Here is a 27,541-nt window from a genome sequence, read left to right on the forward strand (position 1 = left end):
ATTCGATTAAATACCCGTAATTGAAAAGGCATTTATTGTCAGTTGAATTATTTTTACTTACAAACAAGTTCATATGCAATTACTGTTAGATTCGCGGTTTGCAAGTTAGTCTGCCGTAGGTTAGTAAGGCTAACAGATCTAACGGTTAGATGCAGCGCACTCACTAGTATATAAGTACTGCCGATATTGAGACACACTTTCGGTGAGAATAATTAATAACTAATTGTAACATTGAAAATAAGTCTAAAGTAATTAAGTGGGAAATTATAATGTGACTGAAACATGTAATAAACGGAGAACCTCTGACTGCTGTATAATACACAACGTACGTTGCAATACACAGTGTAAAGTTATCTCCCGTAGTTCCGGAAACTGTCCATAGGAGTACCAAGGTATAGTGTTCCGGTGCTACTTGAAAACCAGAGTGATTACATGATTTTTGACTAGTAGATAAAAAAAATGAATCTAACAGAAGTGCTTTTAAATGGTGCCGAGAAACTGCCATTGGAAATGAATTAGCCAAGGTAGAAAACAAATCAAATATTCATGCACAAGACAAGGCTTTTGGAAGCTATATGTATTTTTTGTGACATACATAATGTATGAAGTGTATTTTTAGTATAAACATCTTAATGGAAAATGTCTTTGACATCATCAATAACTACAATTTCCCTTCCACCTAACATCTGAACCAATCACATTCTTAGAACGTATACTGAATTTTAGAGGCAAGTACCAATCAAAACCCATAAAACCCATATTGCTCACTTTCCTTCAGAAAAAACCTGAATCCAAAGTCATTTGTCTCAACAAAATGTAGAACAACCTTTCGCAGTTGACATTAAATTGTTTTGATTTTTTTGATATGACAAAAAAACTCAAGACAATAGAACTAGAATTTAATACCTATTCAGATACATATTTCTTTTCTTTTCAGTATTTTTGAAAATGATTTTTTCATTGGCACACAACCTGAGGTTTTTTTTTGTTGTTATTGATTTTTTGTTGTTTACTTTTTCATTCCTTTATTTTCACACTTGTTTATTACTTTGTTTTTAAATATTAGTAAATTATCATTCTATCATGCCAATATAAAATTGATTATTTGTTTATTTAGCTGTCCACATATAAACAAATAGGCATTATTCAATGAAATCATCAAAAGATTGGCGAGAATCAATAAAAGTCGCCATTACAATCCAGAGTAGGGAAATGAAAGGAATATCTGTTTGTATAATTCTGTTTTGTGTACACGAGGAATTTGTTATTTCAGATGAATGTTCAATCAGAACATGATCAAATGTCAGACGGTTCATCATAGCTATAGTCTATCTCTTTGCAGCCAGCTTTATTTTGATGTAATGTAATACTGTTCAAACTAGGTTTTCTGACCTTGTATGTTGTATTATATTCACAAATACCAGTTTTTAAAATACATATCAAACAAAGAGGATTTATGAAATGATACTGAAAATGCTTGTGTTGGCAACCTAAGTTAGGATCTTAAATGATGTATTCATAATGTGATTAAAAAGAGTTACCGACTTTTGTTTGTACACATGCCAATCTAATCATGTTACACACAGACGTTTTTCGCTTCAACATGGCATTGAACTAAGGGAGACAACCCTTACAAACAGATTCACTTTCCCAGGTTCTGTACTAGCAATATAACGGTGTAACTAATGACTTCACATATTGTCTTAACAGGTAAAAAGCATTCTGACATATGTTTCAGCTTTACTATAAATAAATAACAGAAAATTACAACCATGCCACCCCTAATTTGTTTTTAAAGGGAGTTTTTTATGGTCTACTTCTTTTTTGCAAATGTTTAAATTTTTTGGTAAATTATCTCCATAAAATGATTGATAATCACCTTTGGTTTTCTTTAAGGTTAAAACTATACTACATAATTCTATTTCAAGAAAAAAATATTACACTGCGGAACTGGATAAAAGAATATTCTTCATTGTAATATTATTTTATAATACATGTTTCTAAAATCATGTATGACCCCCAATACATAACACTCTTCATAATCCAAAACAAACCTCAACCACAAAACACAATTCTATTGAGAATTTGATCAGAATGACAACTGACTGAAACTGTTAATCCAATCTGAAATACAGCTAGCTAAACATGTTAATTTGTTCTAACATACAGGTGGTTGAGAGAAGTTTTTCTGACTAAAATTAACAAAGAGAAAGTGTCGACTCATTAAATCACTGCCAAGGCAGGTAAACTCCCCCAAAGATTAATCTCTACCACTTTATGTGTTTACTCATTCTCAGTTCAGCTGACAATGTTGGGTCAGTTTTTCTCCCCACCATACTAGCACTTGACAATGTTATTACCAATGAATAACCTACTTGCTCTGTACACATGACCAGATATTACCCATCCAAGCATGTAGCTACTGCACCAGTTTAAAAGTCCTATCTTCAGATCTTTAAGTCATTCTTTGGTGGTTAACCATTTCTGTTGAATTTTATTGCACAAAAAATGCATTTCTTATTTGAGTCATATTTTTATGATCACTGCCTATTGTTAAAACCAAAATCAGATATTCATGTTTATCAAATTTATTTCTCATGTCAAAATTGAGTTTATTGTTTCCTTTATTTTGTTTTGTTTATTTCTATTTCATGTCCTAAGGGTCAGGGTCATGTGCCAGGGCGATTGATCACCAAATCCTGGCACGTCTATAGAAAGTGGGAACTGCCCCATTTAGGTTTCCAACTCATAACCCTGATGTGAAGGGCCAGTGGTAGAATATTGAAACTAACCAATAACTGCTTCCCCCTTTGTTATCAATTAAGTGAGAGAACAAGAAAATACTTAACGTCAATTTCATCTTTCCATCTTACAGAGTTAACTACCCTTGAATAACAAAGATGACTATACATGTGATTACTTACAATCCTCCATTTTGGATGCTATTCCTGCGTGCTGTGGCTGGCTTACTGGGTATGATATCTGTGGGTCGTGGTTTGATCTCTTCTACGACTTTGTCTTTTTCTGTCTTTTCTGCTATTTTATCTAATATTGGTTCTAGAAGTTTCTCAGGTTCTGAAGGAAAAGGATGGAATTTATAAATATAGTTCTTAAATATAACAAGTTTTAGTCATTCATGAAAATTAACAATCATTTTGTTATCACCATCAATTTTACTGGATTCAAATTCTGAAAAAAGTACAAAGCAGCAGAAATATTAATTTGCACCAAAGTTTGTGACTATGAGCTATTGCAGATTCAAAAATAGCATATGTTATGATATTTGCAGATTTACGACTGGTGCAGACCGTGTTATAATATATATAAATTACCTGGCATTAGACAGAAATGCTGGATATCAGTGAACTGATCAACTACATTACCTTTATCTCTGATGTGATTTATTCATTTTAGAAGTGAATGAACACATCCTGTTTCCTTTCTAAAGTTTTTTGCATTATTCTTATTTGTAATTAGTGAAAAGCTCTAGAACTGATTTTTCTTCAATTTGTTAAAGAATTTGAGTTGGCTTCGCTTCCTAATCTTGCCCAATAGAAAGTTTGCAGAGAATTTTAAGGCATTGCCTGCTGTTCAATGCTTTTTCTTTTTGAAATGAAATTCGATGAAATTGAAATTAAAAAAAAATTCATTATGCTATAGTTGAAAGTAAGCAATTAATTGGAATGACTTGCAATTAACTGAAATAAATGACATTTATTACCAACCCAAAATTAAAAGCTGTCTTAGATCCTTTCATAAATTGTATGCATGCTACAATGAAACCCATACCAGAATGACGGATGAAACCATATCAGGTTTATACCTCTTGTTATCAATCAAAGTACACACATGATGTATAACCCACATAAACATCTTCCCAATACATGGAATTCTGTATAACAATAGAAACAACTTTTCTGAATATGTTTCATGTCATACGATACTTTATTACTGTAAATATACATTAATTACAATCCAACAAATTACAAAATATGCATCTAATTTAAATATTATCTTTATGGTCGTAATGAAAGTCATAGTATTGAATATGAACCAGGGTATAGAATAAATGTCGTATCATGGAACTTTCATGACAATTAAAAGTTCTATTAAAATACAGGCAACAGCGGGCATTATACTTCTAGTTGACCTCTGACCTGTTTGACCTTGACATATGTCCTATACAAGTGAAAGTTCATTAAATCATGAATGAATCTCAAATCTATGAAAATATAAAAGGTAAAATCCTCAGTATTGCATGCCAAAACAAATGATGGCATGACTTAAAAACTTAATGTTTCCAAACTCTCAAAATATATTATCTGTTTACAATTCAATAACTTTTGACTTTTGAATATGACCCCGACACTGACCTTTGACTTTTTTTTAAACCAAATTTATCTATACTTTAACCTTTTAATGTGACCTTGACATTTAGGGTTCCAAATGTTCCACTTTTTTCCGGTAAATACAACATTGTTTGGCTTTTGTCAACTATGGTATACAGCTGGTGCAATATATTCAACGACAAAATTCATATTGAATTCCAATGCTATGATATGATATGTTCATGCATTAATTATCAACCTGCAATAATTAGTTGCAACAGTTATTGCCTGCAGGTAGTTTTATATTTCAAACAATAGATAATGTAAGTTTGGATAATTAGATGAAGATAAAGAAGCATAACAGTTCCAGCTCACTGAAGTGTGTAGATTACAATTTCACTTTCAAGGTTGTAATGGATACCAGCCAATTACAAAAGATCCTGCAATATCTTCCACAGAATCACATGTATCTTAAACATATGTTTTGAGGATCTCTTATTTGAGAGCAATCAAAAAAGCTCAGATTATTGAATTGATAAAAGTATCAAACAAAATACTTCTGTTCTCATGAACATAATTAAACAAAATTATTAGCTCAATCCTTAAATAGATGATTACTTTAGTGTAAACAAAAGTTCCTCGGTAAATAATATGTCATCTATACAATTTTGAATGAGTGTCTGCACTTATTTTTATTTGTCTTCATTTATGAATCCAGTGACGCATTCCCTGAAGTCAGCTGAATATGTAATGTCACTAATTTCTCTGGTTATTATACCCTCAGGTAAAATTCCCCATTAAACAATGCAAGGCAGGTCTCTGTGCGTCAAATTCCAGGTCTTTCAAGTCATCATTCAAGGCCACCTTAACACAGAATAGTACCTCTGGTAAAAAGAAACAATTATATATGGAAAGTAACACACCATGACTAACCTAGAAGACATAAGGCTTCCTGTAGGATATAAATCCCTCTGTCTGCATCATTATCAAATCTGAATAAGATGCAACATTATATATAGGGCAGCATTGGATAACACTATGTGTGCTCCCAAACCTGTAAAACCACCAATCCCCATCCCACCCCCTCTTATTCACAAGGTAGAAACACAAAAATCACCTTTTCAGTCTCTTTAACTTAATTGAGCAATAGTAACACATCAGAAATCAATAATTCACCATAATTTATTAATGCTAGCTGTCTCTTGTTGTCTAAACTTCCATTTTCTCCTGGCTCCAGAAATCACCAAATTTTAGTTGTCTAAACTTCTACAGTCTCAAGAAATGACCAGATTTTAGTTGTCTAAACTCCCATGTTACATTTCTGCGGTCTCCAGAAATGACCAGATTTTAAGTGCCTCCGAAGTCGTCAAAAATGGACAAATTTTAGTTGTCTAACCTCCCCCATTTCTTCTCTCTCCAGAAATGACCAGATTTTAAGTGCCTGTGTGGTCTTCAGAAATGACCAAATTTTAGTTGTCTGAACTCCCCCATATCTTGTGTCTCCAAAAATGACCAGATTTTAAGTGCCTCTGTGGTCTTCAGAAATGACCAAATTTTAGTTGTCTAACCTCCCCCATTTCTTCTGTCTCCAAAAATGACCTACAAACAGGACACATGACAAATCTGCTCTGACCCACATCACACCAATCGTCTGGGTTACTCTGAAGCACGACATCCATCGACCAGTCTGTCTTTGTTTCCAACTGCTTCACCATGGTAACCATTTGAGCCGATTAAAAAGATATAGATTTGTAAATGGGCTAACTGGCAATGACCATTTATCTTCATTACTTTGTCATTAATTTCTGAATTGAATAAAACAAAACCTACTGAACAACAGAGTACAATCTGTCTGGGGACACATTATCTGTTGGTCCACACAGCTACTTAATGTAACAACATAAAGATGTACTTTTCTAAAACATCACTTGCATGAAACTTTTATATCTCTTGTATGAAACAACACATTTGAGGCCATACTGACCCTTTATATCTCTTGCATGAAACAACACATTTGAGGCCATACTGACCCTTTATATCTCTTGCATGAAACAACACATTTGAGGCCATACTGACCCTTATATCTCTTGCATGAAACAACACATTTTGCCATCTGGCCTTTATCTCTTGCATGAAACAACACATTTGAGGCCATACTGACCCTTAATCTCTTGCATGAAACAACACATTTAGGCCATACTCTTTTATCTCTTGCATGAAACAACACATTTGAGGCCATACTGACTCTTTAATCCTTGCATGAAACAACACATTTGAGGCCATACTGACCTTTATATCTCTTGCATGAAACAACACATTTGAGGCCATACTGACCCTTTATATCTCTTGCATGAAACAACACATTTGAGGCCATACTGACCCTTTATATCTCTTGCATGAAACAACACATTTGAGGCCATACTGACCCTTTATATCTCTTGCATGAAACAACACATTTGAGCACACCATACTGACCCTTTATATCTCTTGCATGAAACAACACATTTAGGCCATACTGCCTTTTATCTCTTGCATGAAACAACACATTTGAGGCCATACTGACCTTATATCTCTTGCATGAAACAACACATTTGAGGCCATACTGCCTTTTATATCTCTTGCATGAAACAACACATTTGAGGCCATACTGACCCTTTATATCTCTTGCATGAAACAACACATTTGAGGCCATACTGACTCTTTATATCTCTTGCATGAAACAACACATTTGAGGCCATACTGACCCTTTATATCTCTTGCATGAAACAACACATTTGAGGCCATACTGACCCTTTATATCTCTTGCATGAAACAACACATTTGAGGCCATACGGACCCTTTATATCTCTTGCATGAAACAACACATTTGAGGCCATACTGACCCTTTATATCTCTTGCATGACATGAAACATACACTTATATCTCTGCTGAACAACACATTGAGGCCATACTGACCCTTTATATCTCTTGCATGAAACAACACATTTGAGGCCATACTGACCCTTTATATCTCCTGCATGAAACAACACATTTGAGGCCATACTGACTCTTTATATCTCTTGCATGAAACAACACATTTGAGGCCATACTGACCCTTTATATCTCTTGCATGAAACAACACATTTGAGGCCATACTGACCCTTTATATCTCTTGCATGAAACAACACATTTGAGGCCATACTGACCCTTGAACAACACATTTGAGGCCATACTGACCTTTATCTCTTGCATGAAACAACACATTTGAGGCCATACTGACCCTTTATATCTCTTGCATGAAACAACACATTTGAGGCCATACTGACCCTTTATATCTCTTGCATGAAACAACACATTTGAGGCCATACTGACCCTTTATATCTCTTGCATGAAACAACACATTTGAGGCCATACTGGCCTTTTATTCATGACAACTATACAAACAAGAGACACTACTTCAGATCTCATTTTAGTTATATCCACTCCAATTTGACAAAAATTAATTCTCTGCATCCTTGTTCTTTTCCAGAAATCTCCAAACAATTGCTCATCATCTGTTTACTGCTGGGTCTGTAAAAACGCTAAGTAAAGCTATCGAGTTTGACCAAATGAATTACCTTTATCTGCAATTAAGGTCAAATGGGTTAAGTATCCAAGAGTCTTTAACCAAATCCTCAATAATGATTTCCTTGTCATGTAAGGCACCAGGACAAGAATAGAAACTCATGAACTGTTTGAGTTATTGTAGACCGGAGAAGTAGATCAGAGAAAACCTAATGTGTAAATCTATAAATAGCTGTCTGGCAAAAAAGCACTTCATTGTCTATACACCGATTGCTGAGTGGGAAATATCACCCCTATAAATAGAACGGTAAATGAAATCTCAAGAGTCTCCCAGATGGGTCACCATCACCACAAATGTCAATCAATACATTTTATCTTCATTCTTTATGCTTGAGTAGTGAAGCAAGGCCAGATTCTCTAACGAAAAATCACCAAACTTCATGGTCAGTAACTGCTAAAATGTAACCACTCACTATACACGGGAACTTGTGTCACTCAGAGGTCGAAAAACAAAATACTTAATTAGATATTTTGATATAGTAATTTCAAAATCATCTTTTGTCTCTTAGAAATTCATTGATTTCAGTATCCTGATACACAATGAAATTAGACTATAACAACTGATACCTATAAAGCATGCAGAATGATAGTACTTAACAGCTTAGTTTATAATGTTGTCATCTTAGTGATAAAACTTATTTACCAGTACAGAGAGACTAAAGGTACGAGTGCCTTAGACAGACATTTACAGCCAGTCCTTGGAGGTTATCTGATGCCTTATAACACAATTAACTACAGACAATGCTACATAGGAGAGCACCTAAATAACTTGTAAGCTTCAGACAAGTTTTTCTAGACATGAGATCATCGACCTATACCAGACAAAATCATAGTAGTAATTTCTAGACTGCAGAGAATATGTGAAGTATCTATAATGGCCAACCTTTAACGTAGTGATGCGAAATGCACAAATACTTGAAATACACCGTAAACAAGATGAAGTGCCTAGTCTAAAATAAAGAGTCACTCATACTTGTATATAAAGCATTAAAATAATTCCTACTGTACAGTTGTAAGCACCGCTACATCATACATTTAAAATTAATCAAGGTATGCTCCATACATCACAAGAGCTGAGGAATTTCTAAAACTATATACATTATGTAAGTTGGAAGATTTTGAATTTACAGTTTTAATTACCTCATAGATGTATGTAGTACAAAGCCAATCACAAAACTCAACAGTAATCTTAAGAATTCTATGTTAATTGTTATCCGTATAGTGTAAATGTCTTTAACTTTACCATTATACACACATTTTGATTGGTTTGTTGGTGTGACCCTGCTTTATCAGTACCAAGACCTCTACACTACTGTTTACAGTGACAAATGCTAACCATTAAGAAGGAAGATTTGGCAGACGATGGGGGAACGTGTCACAACCAATCATCAGACCATCACCAGGAGTTTGTACATTTTGACACATTCCCCCTGTACTCTGTGTCTGTACAGCACTTCCCTCCAACCCAGGAACTGCTGACTGCATTTGTTCTAACACCCACTCCATATTGTACCCTGCAAGTCTCATCTTTGTCAAATATCCCAGGGCCGACTTATTACTGCTAAGTAAGTTATATATAACTACTGTTGGCATGTGAACCTGGTGTATCTCTTCAAGTCCGAAGATATTAATTTGTCTGAATTCTGCTTCTATTTCCAACACATCTTACACATCAAAACTATCTCCATTTCATGAATGTTAACTACAATAACTTCAAATTATCGTGGATGATGTACATAATGCTAAGAACAATCTCCATTTCATGAATGTAAACTACAATAACTTCAAATTATCGTGGATGATGTACATAATGCTAAGAACTTTCTCCATTTCATGAATGTAAACTACAATAACTTCAAATTATCGTGGATGATGTACATAATGCTAAGCATATGAGCCATTCATTGTTTGGTTTATTGACCCATAATCAGCTAGCAACACACAACTTATAGTAAAGATGTACCAGACAATGTCACGAAGGAAAGATGGAGTCCATGGTGAAAAGCCATTGCCCTACGGTCGAATCCAGGCAACTGGCCAAGGTAGGATCTTGCACTTTTAATCCAGAAGTGGATGGCTATTTGTAGAAAGTAACACATTGAAATCAATGAAATTTTTACCCTCTGGGGGATCGTGGTGGCTATCTTGGATTCATAAGGGGGGAGCTGTTGCACATCTATTTGCTATCAGCAAATTTAAAAAAAAAACCATGAATATAGGTTCTAGAGGAAACCATCTGTGGATAACATGACAGAAAGTTGGACACACAGTCAGTTTACTTTTGAGCGTACACATGTCCAATGGTAGAAATACTGGGCCTAAATATGATATTACTGCCTGTAGTGTAACAAATACACATGTCCCCTTATCCAGATTGAATTGTGATTCGACTTGATGAGAAAGAACAAGATATTGATGCGACTGTACAAGTATAGGTATAGCTCTAGATTCCCACTTCCTTTTCATGATGGGCTAATAAAATGGTTTTTTTTTTCCTATTTAATGTAGACAATGAAACAACCAGATATCTTAATGAAGACATTAAAATGTTCTTCTGGCAAATCTTCCATTCAAATAAACAAAGATGAGAAGACAGAAACAGCTTCCCAATTACCCTTCTTTGACTTTCTCATTTCAATAATTATCTAATGCATTTGTGCCGTCTGCCTCTAACAGACCCCTAAAGATGGTAATATTGAAGCGAGATCTGTAATTAGATAAAAGAAATATTTCCCATCACTAGCCTAACCTTGAGCAATACGACTGCTCCCCAAATTAGTGTGATGTGCTGGTGTCACCAGGAGCCAATCTGTGCTCTATATGCATAGTGGTGTATGGCTAGGAATCTGTGCCAGAGTCCATAGAAAAGCTGTTGTCCTATAGGCTAACATCTGTTCCTGTTCTCCATGTGTCCTAGTGCCCTACATTCATCAATTCCAACAGCTTCTTATTGGCACTGATTTTCTTGGTAGTAAATCTAGTACTGCTAAATAGCCCCACTGGCAAATTCAACACTTTCAAAATGGTTTTACTGGCAAATCAATTGCTGTCAAAATGGCCTTACTACAATATCTAATACGGTCAAAATAGTCTTACTCTAAAAACCATTACTGTCAAAATGGTCTTACTAATATGCATTGCACTGCTAAAATGGTCTGTCTTACTAGAAAATTCAAATATAGTACTGTAAAACTGCTAAAGCTAAAATTAACTTAAACCTGTCAAAATAGTCTGTTACTGGCAGATAACACAGCCAAAATAGTCGTACTGTCAAATCTAACACCAGTTTAATGTTCTTGCTAGCAAAATGGTTCTATTTAGATATTAAACACAAGCTAAATCACAAAGACCTACAGTATAAAACAACAAAATTGTACTTACTTTTTCTAAATTGTTGTATATTATGGTTATCAATCTGCAAAAAAATGATATGAAATAAAATACACAGCATCATAAATACTTATGATATCGAACGCAAAAAAGCACATAACACTAAACAAAGCTGTAATAGATAGTTTGATTACGGACAATCTAAGTATGAGATCAACACCATCCCATCAACCTCAAAGGACATAACGTGACAATTCTCCGTTATCTTTAGCAGTATGTAAATCAGGTGCTGAGTACAGGATATTACGAGGCAGATGTATATGGTCTGCTCCGGGTGGGATTACAGACATATCGCGGGAACAGGATGTCTTCATACACAATGTTGTGTTTTACTTTCCAGCCATTCCCTGGTGTGACCTTAATGTGACCTTGGTGTGACCTTGGTGTTAAGTTGTGCGACCCTAATGTAAATTTTGGTGTGACCTTGGTGTTCAGTTCAACTAAGTCAACAAGCATGTGATTAATTAAAGAAAATATAACCTGGTTTTGTTTCAATCAATATTTTATGGTCTGGTTTAAACGAGCAGTAATTTTTTTCAAAAATAACTGTTTTAATTTTTTTTATTGAATTGAAAGAAGCAGCAATTTTAAAGTGTCCTTGAATTTAAGACAATTATAGCGAGAAGTTGAATATCTTCACGCTCCAACCGACAAAGGGATGTCCCAGGATACCACTACAGATAACGACAAGTCAAAACGAGTATTTTATATCTTTGCCGAATATGATAGCAGGTTGAATAATAGATGACTAATCTTTACAAATTTTGATTGGCCCACTTAAAAATTAATTACGTCAAGTAAAATTACATCATCTATACTAAATGATATTGGGCATAATGATATCATAAATACTCACTTACAAGTACCTTAATTTTAGTTCGAAAACAATATCAAGATTCTGTTAAAATAAATGGCATATTGAACATTTAAAAACAATATCAAGATTCTGTTAAAATAAATGGCATATTGAACAAAGTTTTCTAAATCTCTGATGCCTACAATATCTTGATTCTAAGCAGATTTTCAATAGTTTTATATTTAGAGATAATACAATTTTTTAAATCATAACTCTGCCTTTAGTGCTGAAGCATATTCTACCCTAAAGACGCATTATTGTGCTGCTGTAGCATATACATGATTCACCACTGTAGCATTAATAGGATTTAATTGTCCAGTAAATCATGAAATAGAGAATTATGTGATTAACATCTATATGAAAATGCCATATTCCTCCTACAGCAATAGTACCAGTCGATACACAATTATTTTTACTATATGGCACTATGTGCACACAGCGATTCGGTTCTGTCAAACGTAGAACAATGAGCATAATATGGTAGAATCATGCAGTTATTCTCTAAACCACAATTTGGTGATACATGTATTACATTTATCATCTTTAGAGATTACTTAGTATGTAAAAGGGAAAACTAGTTGGCATCAGTTATATCTGAGCTCAACATCATAAGCTCTACAGTTGTTTTTCTTCGAAAAAGAGCTGTCACAAGGTATTTGTACAATAACTTATTTTCTAAAACACATCTAGATTCAACATACGATCATTATATATATTGCTAAAGATTCATTTGACTAAAACCAATATCAACTCATTCCCCCCTGAAATTGGCTAAAGATGCATTTGGACTCTTCCACTTCAAAAACTGGAATAGTCCATTACCAAATTACAGGGATAAATGGGTTATTTAATTATCAATATTCATCCGTAAATTTACCTGTTGTGCTGGGAATGGAAATTTTGGCTCGTCTTTGCGTGGTGTAAGGATGGCGGTCACAGGCGGATCAAGGCATTTCATCTCCTGTAACAGATATACATATGGTTAATAGTCAGAAATCATTATTTATGTTTAGGTCTTGTTTAAATTAACTTTTTTTTCTGATCTTATAATCTGTGTTAGCAATTTTTTAAGTTATCTGCCATTGCAGGAAGGTATTGGATGTGATGTCATCCACTTGTGGTCATAATGTCATATTTTCATTAATGTCATCATAATCAATACCTATACCCAAGGGCAGATAACTCTATCTCAATCTTTAATTGTCATTCATATGAGCAGAACAACTTCCTAGAAAACTTCATTTCCTCATAAGTAGCCATTTGATAATTTTTCTATATTGTAAATATCCTGGAAAATCCTTTATATTTTCAGCTGTTAAGGCACAAGCAACTCCCTAATTGTAAAATTTGATGACAACCTCAAAGATTTATTAATTCTGAGTTGGATTTCTTATAAATGTAAACTCAACCAAAATATTTACCTCCAGGACTTGATACTTGGCTGTTGTATTTATTTTACTATACTCAGTTTTAATCACTTATTCTATAAAAGTAAGCCTAACATTTTCTGTTATTTTCTCCCTTACAGACAGTGTAGGGTATGTAATCAATCAAACTATAATTTGTGGTGCTGACTTTCAGACTACGCAGGTTGTTCTGAGAATCCTCAACTGAATACACCTACTGAGACTAACGAGGAGGATCTCGGCATGCATGTGTTCAGTGCATTAGATCTCAGATTTCTAATGCTTATTTACAAAACAGTTTTTATGTGTATATACACAGAAAAACTTGTATCTTCATTTCACTCTTAGATTATAGGGCTTTCACTCTTAGATTATAGGTCTTAGGCCTATAAGATATATATATATATATATAAGGGCAGGAAACCTGCAGGACAGACCACAAAAATACTTGGTCCATAGAGCAATAGTCTTATATGAACAATATTAAGGTTTTTAAGAAATACAGTCCTTTCAGTGCAACTATATACGTCAGCATTACATCAACACTACGTCATAGAACCACAATGGGCAAACACAAAATCTTATCTTTAGTGATCTTTAATTTCATTCTCGATTTGTATTTTTTATTTTCAATTCATCATGGTTAAAGTTGTGAAAAACAAGGCTATCAATGATCCTTAACTAAATTCTAAAAATTAAACCTTTTATCTATATAATCAAATACTGCTATTGGTAAATATCGTCAAATCGAGAAAATATTTAAAGCTGTGATTGACAGTCAGGTTTGATGTTATTTGTGACAGCTATAGAGGTCATTAAACCACAAAACACCTGGAGACACACTTGATCGATCCATATATACTGTACTTTGTCTAATAAGCCAGCCTCCATTACACTTTCCTGCATACATACTTCACCAATCAATATATACCGTACTCTGTCTAATAAGCCAGCCTCCATTACACTTTCCTGGATACATAGTTCACCAATCAATATATACCGTACTCTGTCTAATAAGCCAGCCTCCATTATACTTTCCTGCATACATAGTTCACCAATCAATATATACCGTACTCTGTCTAATAAGCCAGCCTCCATTACACTTTCCTGGATACATAGTTCACCAATCAATATATACCGTACTTTGTCTAATAAGCCAGCCTCCATTACACTTTCCTGCATACATACTTCACCAATCAATATATACCGTACTCTGTCTAATAAGCCAGCCTCCATTACACTTTCCTGGATACATAGTTCACCAATCAATATATACTGTACTCTGTCTAATAAGCCAGCCTCCATTATACTTTCCTGCATACATAGTTCACTGATCCATATATACCGTACTTTGTCTAATAAGCCAGCCTCCATTACACTTTCCTGGATACATAGTTTACCTATCAATATATACCGTACTCTGTCTCATAAGCCAGCCTCCATTACACTTTCCTGGATACATAGTTAACCAATCAATAAATACCGTACTCTGTCTAATAAGCCAGCCTCCATTACACTTTCCTGGATACATAGTTAACCAATCAATATATACCGTACTCTAATAAGCCAGCCTCCATTTCACTTTCCTGGATACATAGTTCACTGATCAATATATACCGTACTATGTCTAATAAGCCCGCTTCCATTTTACTTTCCTAAAGACATAGCTCACTGATCAATGTGTACCATACTCTGTCTAATAAGCCTGCCTCCATAAAACTTTTCTGGATACATAGTTCATTGATCAATATATACCGTAATCTCTATAATAAGCCTGCATGCTTCCATAAAACTTTTCTGGATACATTGATCAACATATACCATACTCTGTCTAATAAGCCAGCCTCCATTACACTTTCCTGGATATAAGTTTACCAATCAATATATACCGTACTCTTGTCTAATAAGCCAGCCTCCATTACACTTTCCTGGATACATAGTTATCCAATCAATATATACCATAGTCTGTCTCATAAGCCAGCCTCCATTACACTTTCCTGGATACATAGTTAACCAATCAATATATACCATACTCTGTCTCATAAGTCTGCCTCCATTATACTTACAGGAGACATAGTTCACTGATCAATGTGTACCATACTCTGCCTAATAAGCCTGCTCCATTATATTTACCTGGAGGCACACTTGATCAATCAATATCTACCATACAATATCTTATAATTATATATTCCATAAAACTTTTCTGGATACATAGTTCATTCATCAATGTGAATTTTGTCTAAGAAGCCTGTTCACATTTATCTGGAGACTAACTTGATCGATTTGAATATTATTTTCCACCTTTATATAACATATTCAATAGATTATCAAAGATTTTGTATCAAAGTTTAAATTTATGATACTACAGGGATGTGATTGAAAGTGTAATGTTTCAGATCACATCGGACACAATCAGAAAAAAAAATTCAGAAATGAGGAAGAATCATGTCTCTGTACAGAGCAGTATCTGTTTTTATTTCATTAATGAATCTTTTCAATAAGAAAATACAGAAATTCCCTTTATACCCAAAACAGACGAATTCTCAACTTTCCTTTAAAATAATTAGCCTGAACAGCATCCAGTGCATGCAGGATCATATTAGGATGGTATTAAAGGCTTGAGTACAGCATCAATAAAGCAATCCATGCTACCAAATCAGCTTTCCGTAGTTGAGATATAACTAGTTGTATCAACTTACGACTGAGGTGTCAGGATAAAAACCTTGTTATTTTTAGTATAATCAGCTTTGTTGATATATGACGTATTTAATAAGCTCCTTCTCTGCATGTTGTGAGAACATTTGTGTCATTTTCTAGTTTTATGACATGTGTACAACACTCTATTATCTGTGCGTTTATCCTCCATACACAATTTACCTGAACATTTCAGCAGGTATCATGTCCTTAGGAAGCTATGACAGAATTGTGGATTCTTTATAAACACCTGATTAACCTTAGGTGTCTGACATTCTACCACTGGTCCTTCATCTGAGAACCAAAGTGGCAAAGTGGTTAAGATGTCCGACATTCTACCACTGGCCCTTCATCTGAGAGCCAAAGTGGCAAAGTGGTTAAGGTGTCTACATTATACCACTGGCCCTTCATCTGAGAGCCAAAGTGGCAAAGTGGTTAAGGTGTCTACATTATACCACTGGCCCTTCATCTGAGAACCAAAGTGGCAAAGTGGTTAAGGTGTCTACATTATACCACTGGCCCTTCATCTGAGAGCCAAAGTGGCCAAGTGGTTAAGGTGTCTACATTATACCACTGGCCCTTCATCTGAGAGCCAAAGTGTCCAAGTGGTTAAGGTGTCTGACATTCTACCATTAGCCCTTCATCTGAGAAGTGATTAAGGTGTCTGACAGTGGAAGCTGAATCAGTATGATAAATGTGTTTTTATTAGTTACAACTGCTTTTGGGAAACAGTGGCCAAGTTTGTCTGGACATATTACCACAAGCCCTCCACCTTTGGGTTATGAGTTTAAATGCCATGTGGGGCAGTTGCCAGGTACTCTGACCACTGTTGATCAGTGTTTTTTCTCCTGGTACTCCAGCATTCCTCCACTTATAAACCTGCTACGTCCTTAAATGACACTGACTGTTAGAAGAAAGTTAAACCAATCAAACTGCATAAACAACTGTTAATATGAATTAACAGCTCTAGTTGAAAAAGAGTGTTTACATACGCCTTTTTGCTGCCTTCAGAATCCACCATATCCATAAATAACCCTAGTTGTTAATAAAACTTCAAATCCAAGCTATCAGTGAAAGATATAGAGTAAAACATGCCTAGTGAACACCTCTGTAAAATGACCACCTCCTTATAGGCTGCTTTCTTTAACACCCCAAATAGCTAATTTCAAAGAATTCAAAATTTGTTATGGTATAACATGATATGGCAATAAAGATTAATCTTTTCTTTATACCATATTTGCTCTTTATAGACAGGTTTGACTGTATAGTGACTATGTAAAATCTGGGTAAAATACCAGAGAAAGCATTCCCTGGATGTTAGGGATCGATATAATTTAATGGCCGGCCAGGTATATACAGGTATAAGCTGGTGTGATAAGCCTCAGTGTCTTTACACATGGGCCTGGTAAGAGCATTACCATCTATAACATCTGTCAAAGACTGCATAATTCACTGTTCAATTCCCAGGCCCATATAAATCTTAAAACACTATTACTGAAAGACAGTAGCTAGATAGAGTATCACAGCTACTCACCAGTGACCGCCCACAATGTTAAAATACTCAAAGACAGTAGCAAGTAGAATCATTGCAGACAATCTTGGACAGCACCTATTTCAATATACCTGTTTCCCAGGACTTTAAACAAATAATCAAATTATTTATACACACTGCCTCAAGCCAAACTAAACTAGCTTGTTATGCATGATATAAATATCCATAAAATGACTAATTTAAACTAGAATTGTCCCCCTGGAGGCCAACTTATGCATGAATGCATTTTTCATCTTTCATTTTGTATGCATGTTCTCAAATCATTTTTGTGTAAAATATCTACTGTTCTATTTTTATTTGTAAAATTAACAGTCACTCTGTTACAGAATTCTACTGTGTGTCATTACACAATCAACAAAACTAATTAGGCTGATTAAATGTTTCCTCGTACAGTCCCTCTGTATTTACATCACTGGTACGACATGGTTCGTACAGATTTTCAAACCAAAATTCCAGCACTTTTCAAGCACTTTTCCAGCACCTTTTCTAGATTTTCAAGCACTACTTTTTTTCTTCTACATTGGACTCAAAATCAGAATTTTCAGAAAATATGCCTACAATTTTGCAAGCAATTTTTTAGTACAATTTTGTCAGAGTAATAAGATTCAATTACACATTCTTATCAAACAAAAAAGTCATCCCAAGTAATGTCTGATTACTAAAATTATGATAAATTGATTGACAACAGAGCTTTTGTCAGTGTTCTGGGAGCATGAAGTTTCAATTCCAGCACTTTTCAAGGATTTAAAGAAACATTCCAGCACTTTTCCAGCACTGACCCAAAATTCCAGCACTTTTCCAGCACTGACCCCAAATTCCAGCACTTTTCCCTCTGTATTTACATCACTGGTACGACAAAATGCATACCAGGTAGCAAATCCCTGTCAACATGTCGCAAAGCGCACAAATTAATCACACCAGAAATAGAAATTCTGATGTTTAACTTATCCTTGAATATGCCCAATTCAATGCTTATAAGAGTCTGTTAGACTTCAATCTAATCTGATAAAGGTATATTATTATAAACATTTACTTATCCTGGTGACAACAATTTGTTCCCGATCTATGAATATTCATGAACCTTTTACATCCAAATTTGACATAGCTGTAGCGCTAAGAAAGTTGTTTGATAACATTAACCCGCAAGGTATTGTTGAATCTTTGTAGTGCTGGATCACTCAGGTTTATCTTGTTTAAAGGGGCAATTTAATCTCCTACCAATTCTGGAGTTAATTCCCTTTAAATGAACTCTTCTTTCATCAATGACAATGGTATATCTCATTAATGTTTTTAATTCATTTTTCTATGTGCACTAGTTATAAGTCTGCTAAAACTTTCAGTTAAGTGCATGAATGCAATTGAATGAGTATAATTGGTGAAAATATGTTGGGATCTTACCGTCTTTGAGTTATATATGTATTTTAAAAATAGACAAAAACTGCACTAAAATCTATTTTTATACACCATATGCATTTCAACAAATCAATCATCCAATGGTAATAGTTTCAATTCAATAATCTAGTCTGGATTGAAGTTAATCTCCCGTAATTATGTTAAATACGTCTGTGTGACTATGGTTTCATATAATAGGGAAATGTAACGGATCAATGTGCACATGATATTGTTATGCATTAAAAAAAAATAGTTGCAAGAAAAGTAAATCATTCTGTGCAATTTTTTTTTTAAATAGCTTAAAGTAAAATGCTAGCTAATTTAAGTTTTATAGCAGTTTCCTTCTATTAAGCTGTCAGAGCTCTGGTTAAATTTCCACTTATCCTGGTGATTTTTGTGAAATATCTAAAGTGTACATGTGTTGTCTTCTTGTTGTACAAGTTATAAATTACATAGGTTTTAATTAACAAACTTTTAAATAACAAAGTACAGAAGTCTAAAGATAATGGGACCAGCAGCACTTTTGTGTAACAGCAATGATTTTTCTTCATTAACAGCACCAACTTTCCATCTTTACATCACATACTTTCCATCAGAAATTATATCTATAAACATTCCAAGCTGTATACTCAATAACAGTGGCTATATACCAGACAAGATCAAATGTCAATGACCAACAGATACAAAATAGCCTAAAGGTTGATACTAAAGCCTAACCACAAAGCTATGGTAAAATCCAACCGCCAGTTCCCAGCTGTCCTCAAATCATCACTGATCAGGCTTCTGTATATTTGACCAAACATTTAATTTGTATAAAACTGGGTGAAATGACTGCTACAAGCAAAATGAAGTTAATGATGCATACAAACTTAAGTATCAATCCAAAATAAATGTCTTCTATATTATGTGTCTTGGTCAAAATAAACCCATAAATATTTTGTTATTTTTCAACAAAATGTCTTCTTTACTATATTTGTTTTGTCAAAATGAAACCATAAATATTTTGTAATTTTCTTTTCTTAAATAATGTAAATTTGATAGCTTTTGTTTGATAAATGTAGCAAATTCTGTTATCTGTACTTTTGTTAACAATAGCAAATACCATAATATATATTTTTGTTAGATCTGTTAAATACCATAATCTGGACCTTTTGTCATCTATGGCAAATAAAAACAGTAATCTTTACTTTTGTTAACAATGGCAAATACAGAAGTCTGTACATTCCAACAGATTTGATCTCATAGACACACAATGCTAATACCAACATCATTTCTACAAGCTGCTGAACATATTCAGTTATATCATCAGGTTTTAATATATGAGCAATAATTCATTTCATTTTAATAGTATTCAAATTTAATCAAAAGTTTTATTTATTGTAATGTGCTGAATAATTAAAATAAGATTTCTAATATTAATCATCTAGAATAACAACACATTTACTCTGTTAAGATTGCATAACTACTAGCACATTCTTCTGCAATTACTGTCAGTCAAAACCTTAATGTTACATGTACACCTACAGACTAATCAGACAAGGAAACATTTTTTTGCTTCCACACACAATGGTATGCCATACCAATTCATACAGTCTCTGCTAGTTCTGCTAATGAATTCAGAATTACTATCCCAGATCACATACCAAGAATGTTCATCGTTTCGAAGAGATCACACAAAGAAAATAATCAGATTTAACAGATAAAATCTATTGATATCACAGAAAAACAAATCATGATTAAAAAAAAAATACAAATATCAAGTAAAAAAAAAAATAACCCACAACAAAATGTTCAAACATAAACAATGAATGGATATGGAAACTTAGTGTGTATGTTAACAATGTTATTTCAAGCTGGGGATTTTTGAATTTTGATTTAGGAGTTTACAAGTTGGATCCATTCCAGGAAGAAGGAACTGTTACGGTATATGGCTGACTGGCTATAGCTATCAGCTAGCAAATCTATTGTTACAATTACTCTGATGGGAGGTTTTGTAATCTTGGCTCCTATTGGATATTTTCAATGTAATGCAAGCAGTAAACAAATCATCTAATTCCCTTACTAATGTCTCCTGTAAATAAACATTAAATTTACAATATATATAAAATCAGCATTATGTTTATGAGGACAGAAATATGCAGTGCATTAAATCAAACAAAATTATGAAAAGTTAGTTTATAATAAATTATATATACTACACATCAAGCACTTTAATTCTTAATAACTTAATGGAAAATACTTTAATGATTAATATATTTGTGTGTATTGACTCGCTTGATCAAATTTAAGATAATTGGTAATGGATGGTAAAATGATTTGAAAACCATCAATTAAAATACATAATCCTATGTAAACAGTATCTATCAATTACCATTGAAGATGTTTATAGAAGGAACACAATTAGGTAAATCATTTCATCTTAGAAGTCAACAATTAATTTTCTGCTGATCAGCTGAGGTGCATCACATCTCGCATGTTTCAGGCCTATACACAATTCAGCTGTCAGACACTGTTTATATGTAGTTCAATGGGTTTTTTCCAGAGTGATCTGGCTTTCCTTCACCATAAAACCCTGTCATGTCCTTCAATGACCCTGTCTGTTTTAAACATATTCATTGAATCAAATCAGACCAGGAAATATCAATGAATCGGCCAGTCCAATTTTCCTATGAATTCCCGTTTATATTGAAGTTAAAGTATGTAACTGACAAAGAGTTGTACCAATGACCTTGTTGTTCCTAACTGCCATATCAGTATCGTGATTTATCACTGTATTCATAATTCACACAAGGTGAGATATATAAATAATAACAACGTCTCTCGTCAGACACAGGTAAGTTTTACCTGTTACTAAATACCTGGCCAACAACAGCCATTGGTTACGCTCCAGTTATCACCATATGAAATATTTACAAAGAGAAATATATCATTTGTACATCTCTTTAAAACACATAGTATGGTGTCATTTTTTTTGTCTGGCATTTCAAATAGTAATTACTGTGCATTAAACGGGTCAATGACGTGAAGGCCTTGAGCAATGCAATAGTGAACATTTCCAACATCTGTCATCTGAACAAAAACATATCAGGTTTACAGAAAATTGGTAACATCTCAAATACATATCGAGTTCTGGTTCTCACTATCATATTTAATATATTATAGGGATTGCTTTATATGTACTTTCATTCCCAGTCAACCACTTAAATAGTGATTGTTTTATGCCATCTCAATCCAAGTTACCCACCAAAAAATAATGATTGCTCTATAATTATGTCATAACCAGTTAAAACTCATATATGTTATACTAAATTTCACAATACAAAGTTGTTTCTTCATTTCTGAAGTGTGATAGACAAAAATAATGTCTATACTGTTTAAATATCTCCAAAATTTATTTGAAGTATTGACTTCATCGACTGGATTCAAAATTAGATTTTTTACTGTTGTCTTGGAAACAGTTAAAATTAGTAACAAATACTAATGATAAAATATTTCACATGTTGGTATACATAACATCTCAGATTTCATTACAAGCAAACTGAGAAAGCATATCATTCAATAGCAACAAAGGCCGGTAATACAAAGTTACATAGAATCTGAGCACTGCAAATGAAGTACAATATATGATCTATTCAACAGAATGTGATACAGTACTAATGTAACAGGTGGTGGTGTGAAAGAAATAACAAGGTCTGATGCTGAAATTAAGACCATAAAGCTGGCTCAGACTAGAATAGGTATAGCTATTTATGGAATCATATCAATACTGATCTACATCAAGAGCTTGTCAAACATTAACATTACTTTTAATATCTGCAGCAAAGTCGAAATATCAAGGAGAGATGACAAAAAAATCCCTTTGACAAAGTGTGTCTCCTGTATGTTTGCAGCTAGATACAGCTTTATTCATCTTTAAGCTTGAAATTTGTAATTACAATTTGAATGGGAAAGATAAAATTTATTGATAATAATACAATGACATCGGGATCATAATCTCACTCTGTGAAAGGTTAATACACAAAGGAAAATACAGAGCGGTTAACAAAACAGTGACAGGTGTCTCAGTGGTTAAGGTGTCGGAGACCTATCACTAGCCGTCTACCTATAGCTACGACCAGGGGTGACAGCCATGTGATTAAGGTGGCAAATATTTTAACTATAGCCCTCTTGATCTGGTCCATGGTGGTTTAATGGTTAAAGTGTCTGCAACTCTTAACACAAGCCTTCCATCTAAAGGTCATTTCAGGACGACATCCCCTGTTAGCATTTGGGAAGCTGCAGTATATTCCTCTAGACTCTGTCCCCTGGCACAGACACATCTTACTGGCCGAGTCACACCTTAAAATGATACTACATAAGGCTCAGCATACACAAAGTGGGATGATTAGTTTGCCCATTGGACCACTATATGACCAAGTGGGGTGTGCTGTTCTGTGTCTATCACAACAGGTTTTAGGAGTGGCACTATAAAAAAGAAGTAACTTCACATTTCCTACTGTTAAAATAAAGGCTTACCTGAAGCATGTCTGCAACATCATGATGATCTTGTCCTTGAGGCTGAAATAACACAATACACAAGTTTATATTAACAGTGAAGTTCATGTATTAATATATTGACCTCACATGTACATACAGCAAAGAAACAATTTTTATAATTTTACATAATTTGAAAAAGCATCAATATGAATAGTGGACTCATAATAAGCTCCTTACAAGTCACAAATTTATCCCTTTATATAAGAAATGGCTCAGAATTAAACTTCACAAACTTGGAACAGATGTTTTTACCTTCAGAACAACTGCCTAAAAATGCCTCATTTCATTAAAAACAGTGTTGCCGAAAACATTTTACAGCAAACATACATTTCAGTCTTAACTATATTAGCACTTTTTGTGTTGAAGAATTCTGCTGAATGTTCATTCTTTACATATTTCTAAATTTACATGTATTTTGTGTCAGTTAATTAATTCATAAACCATCTCAACATGTGGATCAGGTTTACATTATTTTTACTCACTTCAATCTTGAGTTTCAGAGGCTTTCGCTTGTTAGCATTGGCAGGTCTAGGAAAGGAATCCTCCCCTAACGGATTGCTTGGTTTTGATGATACACTCTCATCTTCTACCTTGATTTTAGATTTCTTGTCCTCAGGTGTGGAGTTGTTAGCACCTTTTGGTGGCGGCGGTTTACTGGAGGGTTTAGTTTGCTTGCGTACAGGACTTTCATTGCGTACATTAGATGAAGACGTAGACGATGGGTGATTTCTCTGGTTTTGACGGTCATTATTGGACGAGTCTACAGACAAGTTGGCACTACTTCTGATGTTTTGGGGTTTGGATTGAGAGACATTTGAGCTGGCTTCGGTCGCTAATTTTCGAGGTGCCAGCTGTCCGTCTCTGGAAGTCCGTTCTTTGGAAGAACCATTACCAGATTTTTGCACCGTTTGTTTTGATTCGTCTAGCACTGGTCTATCAGGATCCGCAACAGAACCTGAAGGATTTTTGGAACTTGAAGGGACTTTTTGGCGAGACTTGATGCTGCCATTCTGTTGGGTGGGAAAAGGCCGCTTCTTTTCTGTCAATGGGGTCTGGGGGTAGGAACAACTGTGGACACCTAATGCACTATTGAAGAACTGTTTGGCATCATCATGGTCCCCCAAGGCATTCGCAACAACAGAATCCTTGTGTACGACCTATGAGACACAAATCAAAATGACACAAAATAAACAGACTTAAAATAACAATATTGAATATACATATATAATTTGTTACATCTTATTCTCCTATATTACGTAAATGTTTCCGTATGTTCCACAGTTACTGGCACTTTTTTATTCTTTCAAATAGTATTGAACTTCAATTCTTCCATTTGAAAACTGAAAATTAATATTTAAATGCTTAAATACATCATCATCTCATAGAAGTATGCATTTTGGAGGTGGGCCCTTTGACTTCTAAATTTTGAAAATGGCCCCGATGTTTCAAGGAATTTCTTTTTAATGTTTCTTTGTTAATGACCCATCAAGGATTGTCAAATTCCTGAAAGTGACCTATGCATTTTTTCAGCCATATTCTCTGCAGGATATTATGACATTAGGAGCTGGCGTTTCTTGTTAAAACAAACCTACCTTGCGTGGCTGTTGTGGAAAAAGATTAGAACTCTCTCGATAGGTATCGTTGGGTTTGGCGGCCAGTTTGGAGGAACGCGCTTGAGCTTCTCTGTGTCTTTGAGCTTGCTCCTTTGCTTCTTTCATTCTGACATAGTCAGCATGACTGCAAAAGACAAGATAAAGTATTCAATAACTGAATTAACAAAAATATTCAACAGACAATTTCACTAACTAAATTTTAATCTGAATTTTAGACTTCATTACTTCTGAAAATATTTCACTTCTACTATCTTCTAGCAATAGTTTCTGATCACAGAGGTGAATGACTTTTAAAACCTTTGTTCAGGGATTTCATTTTTTACAAATTAATGTTCATCAAAATATTTCTCATAAATACTAATGTAGCTATAATTTGTTCATCAAAATATTTTCTCATAAATACTAATGTAGCTATAATTCGTTTTTTTTTCATAAGTGAATTAATACAGTTCAAGATATCATGAACATTAAAGGTTAACCATATATGCAATCTTAAAAGAATTTTGTTAAAGATGCTCCACCGCCGACAGAGCATAAATGATATTAATCATTTGAACAATAATTGGTGTTTAATCGTGTATATATATGCCTAATTAACACAAAAAATAATATAAAACTAGAACACTGACACGTCAGAAAGGGCCCCGCTATGTGTCTGACGTGCTTAAGTGGAAAAGTAGTATTTTGACAACGAATTCTTCCGTGTTAGCTATATGTTGCTAATAAATAATTAATGTCAACATTAATTGGGCAACCGATGATGGTACATTATTATAATTCTTTGGAAAAAGTCTTCCAAGTATTTAACTTGAATCCTGATTCCAAGCTAACATTACATTAAGAGCATACAATTAACTCAAATAAATTTGACCTTGACCTTTGACTTAGTAACCTTGGCCCATGACCTTACCTTTGGACAGTCAACTCCTTGTTTAATTCTGAACAACTTTGCATCATAATGTTATAACAAAATGTTTATCAGTTAAGAGCAACAACATTGTGATTTTTTTAAATGTTAAAATCCAAGATGGCCGATTTTTTAATTTAATTTCAGCCTGAAAAATTACCAAGCAGATCTAGGATGGATGGGGAATCATCATGTAAAATATGGGGAAAATACTCCACTCCCTTCCATCATTAATGTGCAAAAGAAAAAAAACGGACAGACGGACGGACGGACAGACAGACAGACGGACGGACGGACAGACGGACGGACAACCTGATTACTATAGGGTACCAGCATCTCGATGCGGGGCCCTAATAATTTATTTCGCCTTTGGTGCATGCGCAATCATTACTTCATTCCATATAGGATATAGTGTCACAGAATTTTTGCGGGATGCAATTAATTATTTTTCAAATTTTTAACTTGAAGTAAAATTAGAAGCTCAAACTTTTCAATGGTGGTAATGGTGTAAAGTAAGTAACTTTTGTAACTGAAGAAAAATACTAAATCGTCTGCTACCGTTTTTTATAGTGAAAAAATACCATTTGTCAGCGGTGGAGCATCTTTAAGCAATTCTTTTCCTTTTTTTCATTTTTATTTCATTTGTTTTTATGAGTGAAAGTGGTGGTAGAGGGAGCTCTTCTTCGATGCATATCCAACAAAATATTAATCCAACCCATCGTTATTGGTCAGGATCGGTAGAACTAGTTAATTAGCTAGCTAAAACCACGCAGACGAAAGTCATAATGTTTACTTCAGGTGCACGTAGAACTACTGTCTGTGTTTACAATAATCCGCTGACATTCGTGATAGTGTTTCAGTGTGTATACACTTGCTGTAAGCGTAAACCTATAGATAAGACTGTCAAGAATCAGTAACAGAACTATAACAGATTGTATAACCATACACTTGTCTGCTGACAGGCAGAATGTCCAGGTAAACCTTACCTGTGATCCTAAGTCACAATACTCCATGTGTAATATTACCATATAATGTTTCCAAATACAGAACAGTTGAATAATTAGTGCATCCAAATACATGTACTGGTAACAGTCTTTGTGTGAAGGTTTTTTGATGCACTGAGATTTTGTTGATACGGCAAAATTTATCTTAAATCTTCTGGCTATGAAATTATTTCAACACAATAATTTAATTGCCCTTATATTTTTTCAAGTAATAAAGGGTCTTTAATAACCAAACAGAGCTTCAAGTTTTAAATGGGGCT

At 34.2% G+C, this 27,541-nt stretch overlaps 1 protein-coding gene across 1 annotated transcript in view; it reads right to left on the reverse strand.

Annotated features, from left to right (window-relative positions):
* The window catches only part of LOC138328182 (AF4/FMR2 family member 3-like), a 101,347-nt gene that overhangs the window by 68,312 nt on the left and 5,494 nt on the right, over positions 1–27,541 (reverse strand). The window contains exons 2-7 of the mRNA XM_069274858.1: positions 25,350–25,494; positions 24,240–24,914; positions 23,737–23,778; positions 13,055–13,138; positions 11,313–11,346; positions 2,925–3,075 (exon numbers count right to left, since the gene is read on the reverse strand). Of these exons, the coding sequence (XP_069130959.1) occupies positions 2,925–3,075; positions 11,313–11,346; positions 13,055–13,138; positions 23,737–23,778; positions 24,240–24,914; positions 25,350–25,494 (1,131 nt within the window). The remainder of the gene's footprint in view (positions 1–2,924; positions 3,076–11,312; positions 11,347–13,054; positions 13,139–23,736; positions 23,779–24,239; positions 24,915–25,349; positions 25,495–27,541) is intronic.

This window comes from Argopecten irradians, chromosome 7, assembly GCF_041381155.1.
Source record: "Argopecten irradians isolate NY chromosome 7, Ai_NY, whole genome shotgun sequence".
NCBI lineage: Eukaryota > Metazoa > Mollusca > Bivalvia > Pectinida > Pectinidae > Argopecten > Argopecten irradians.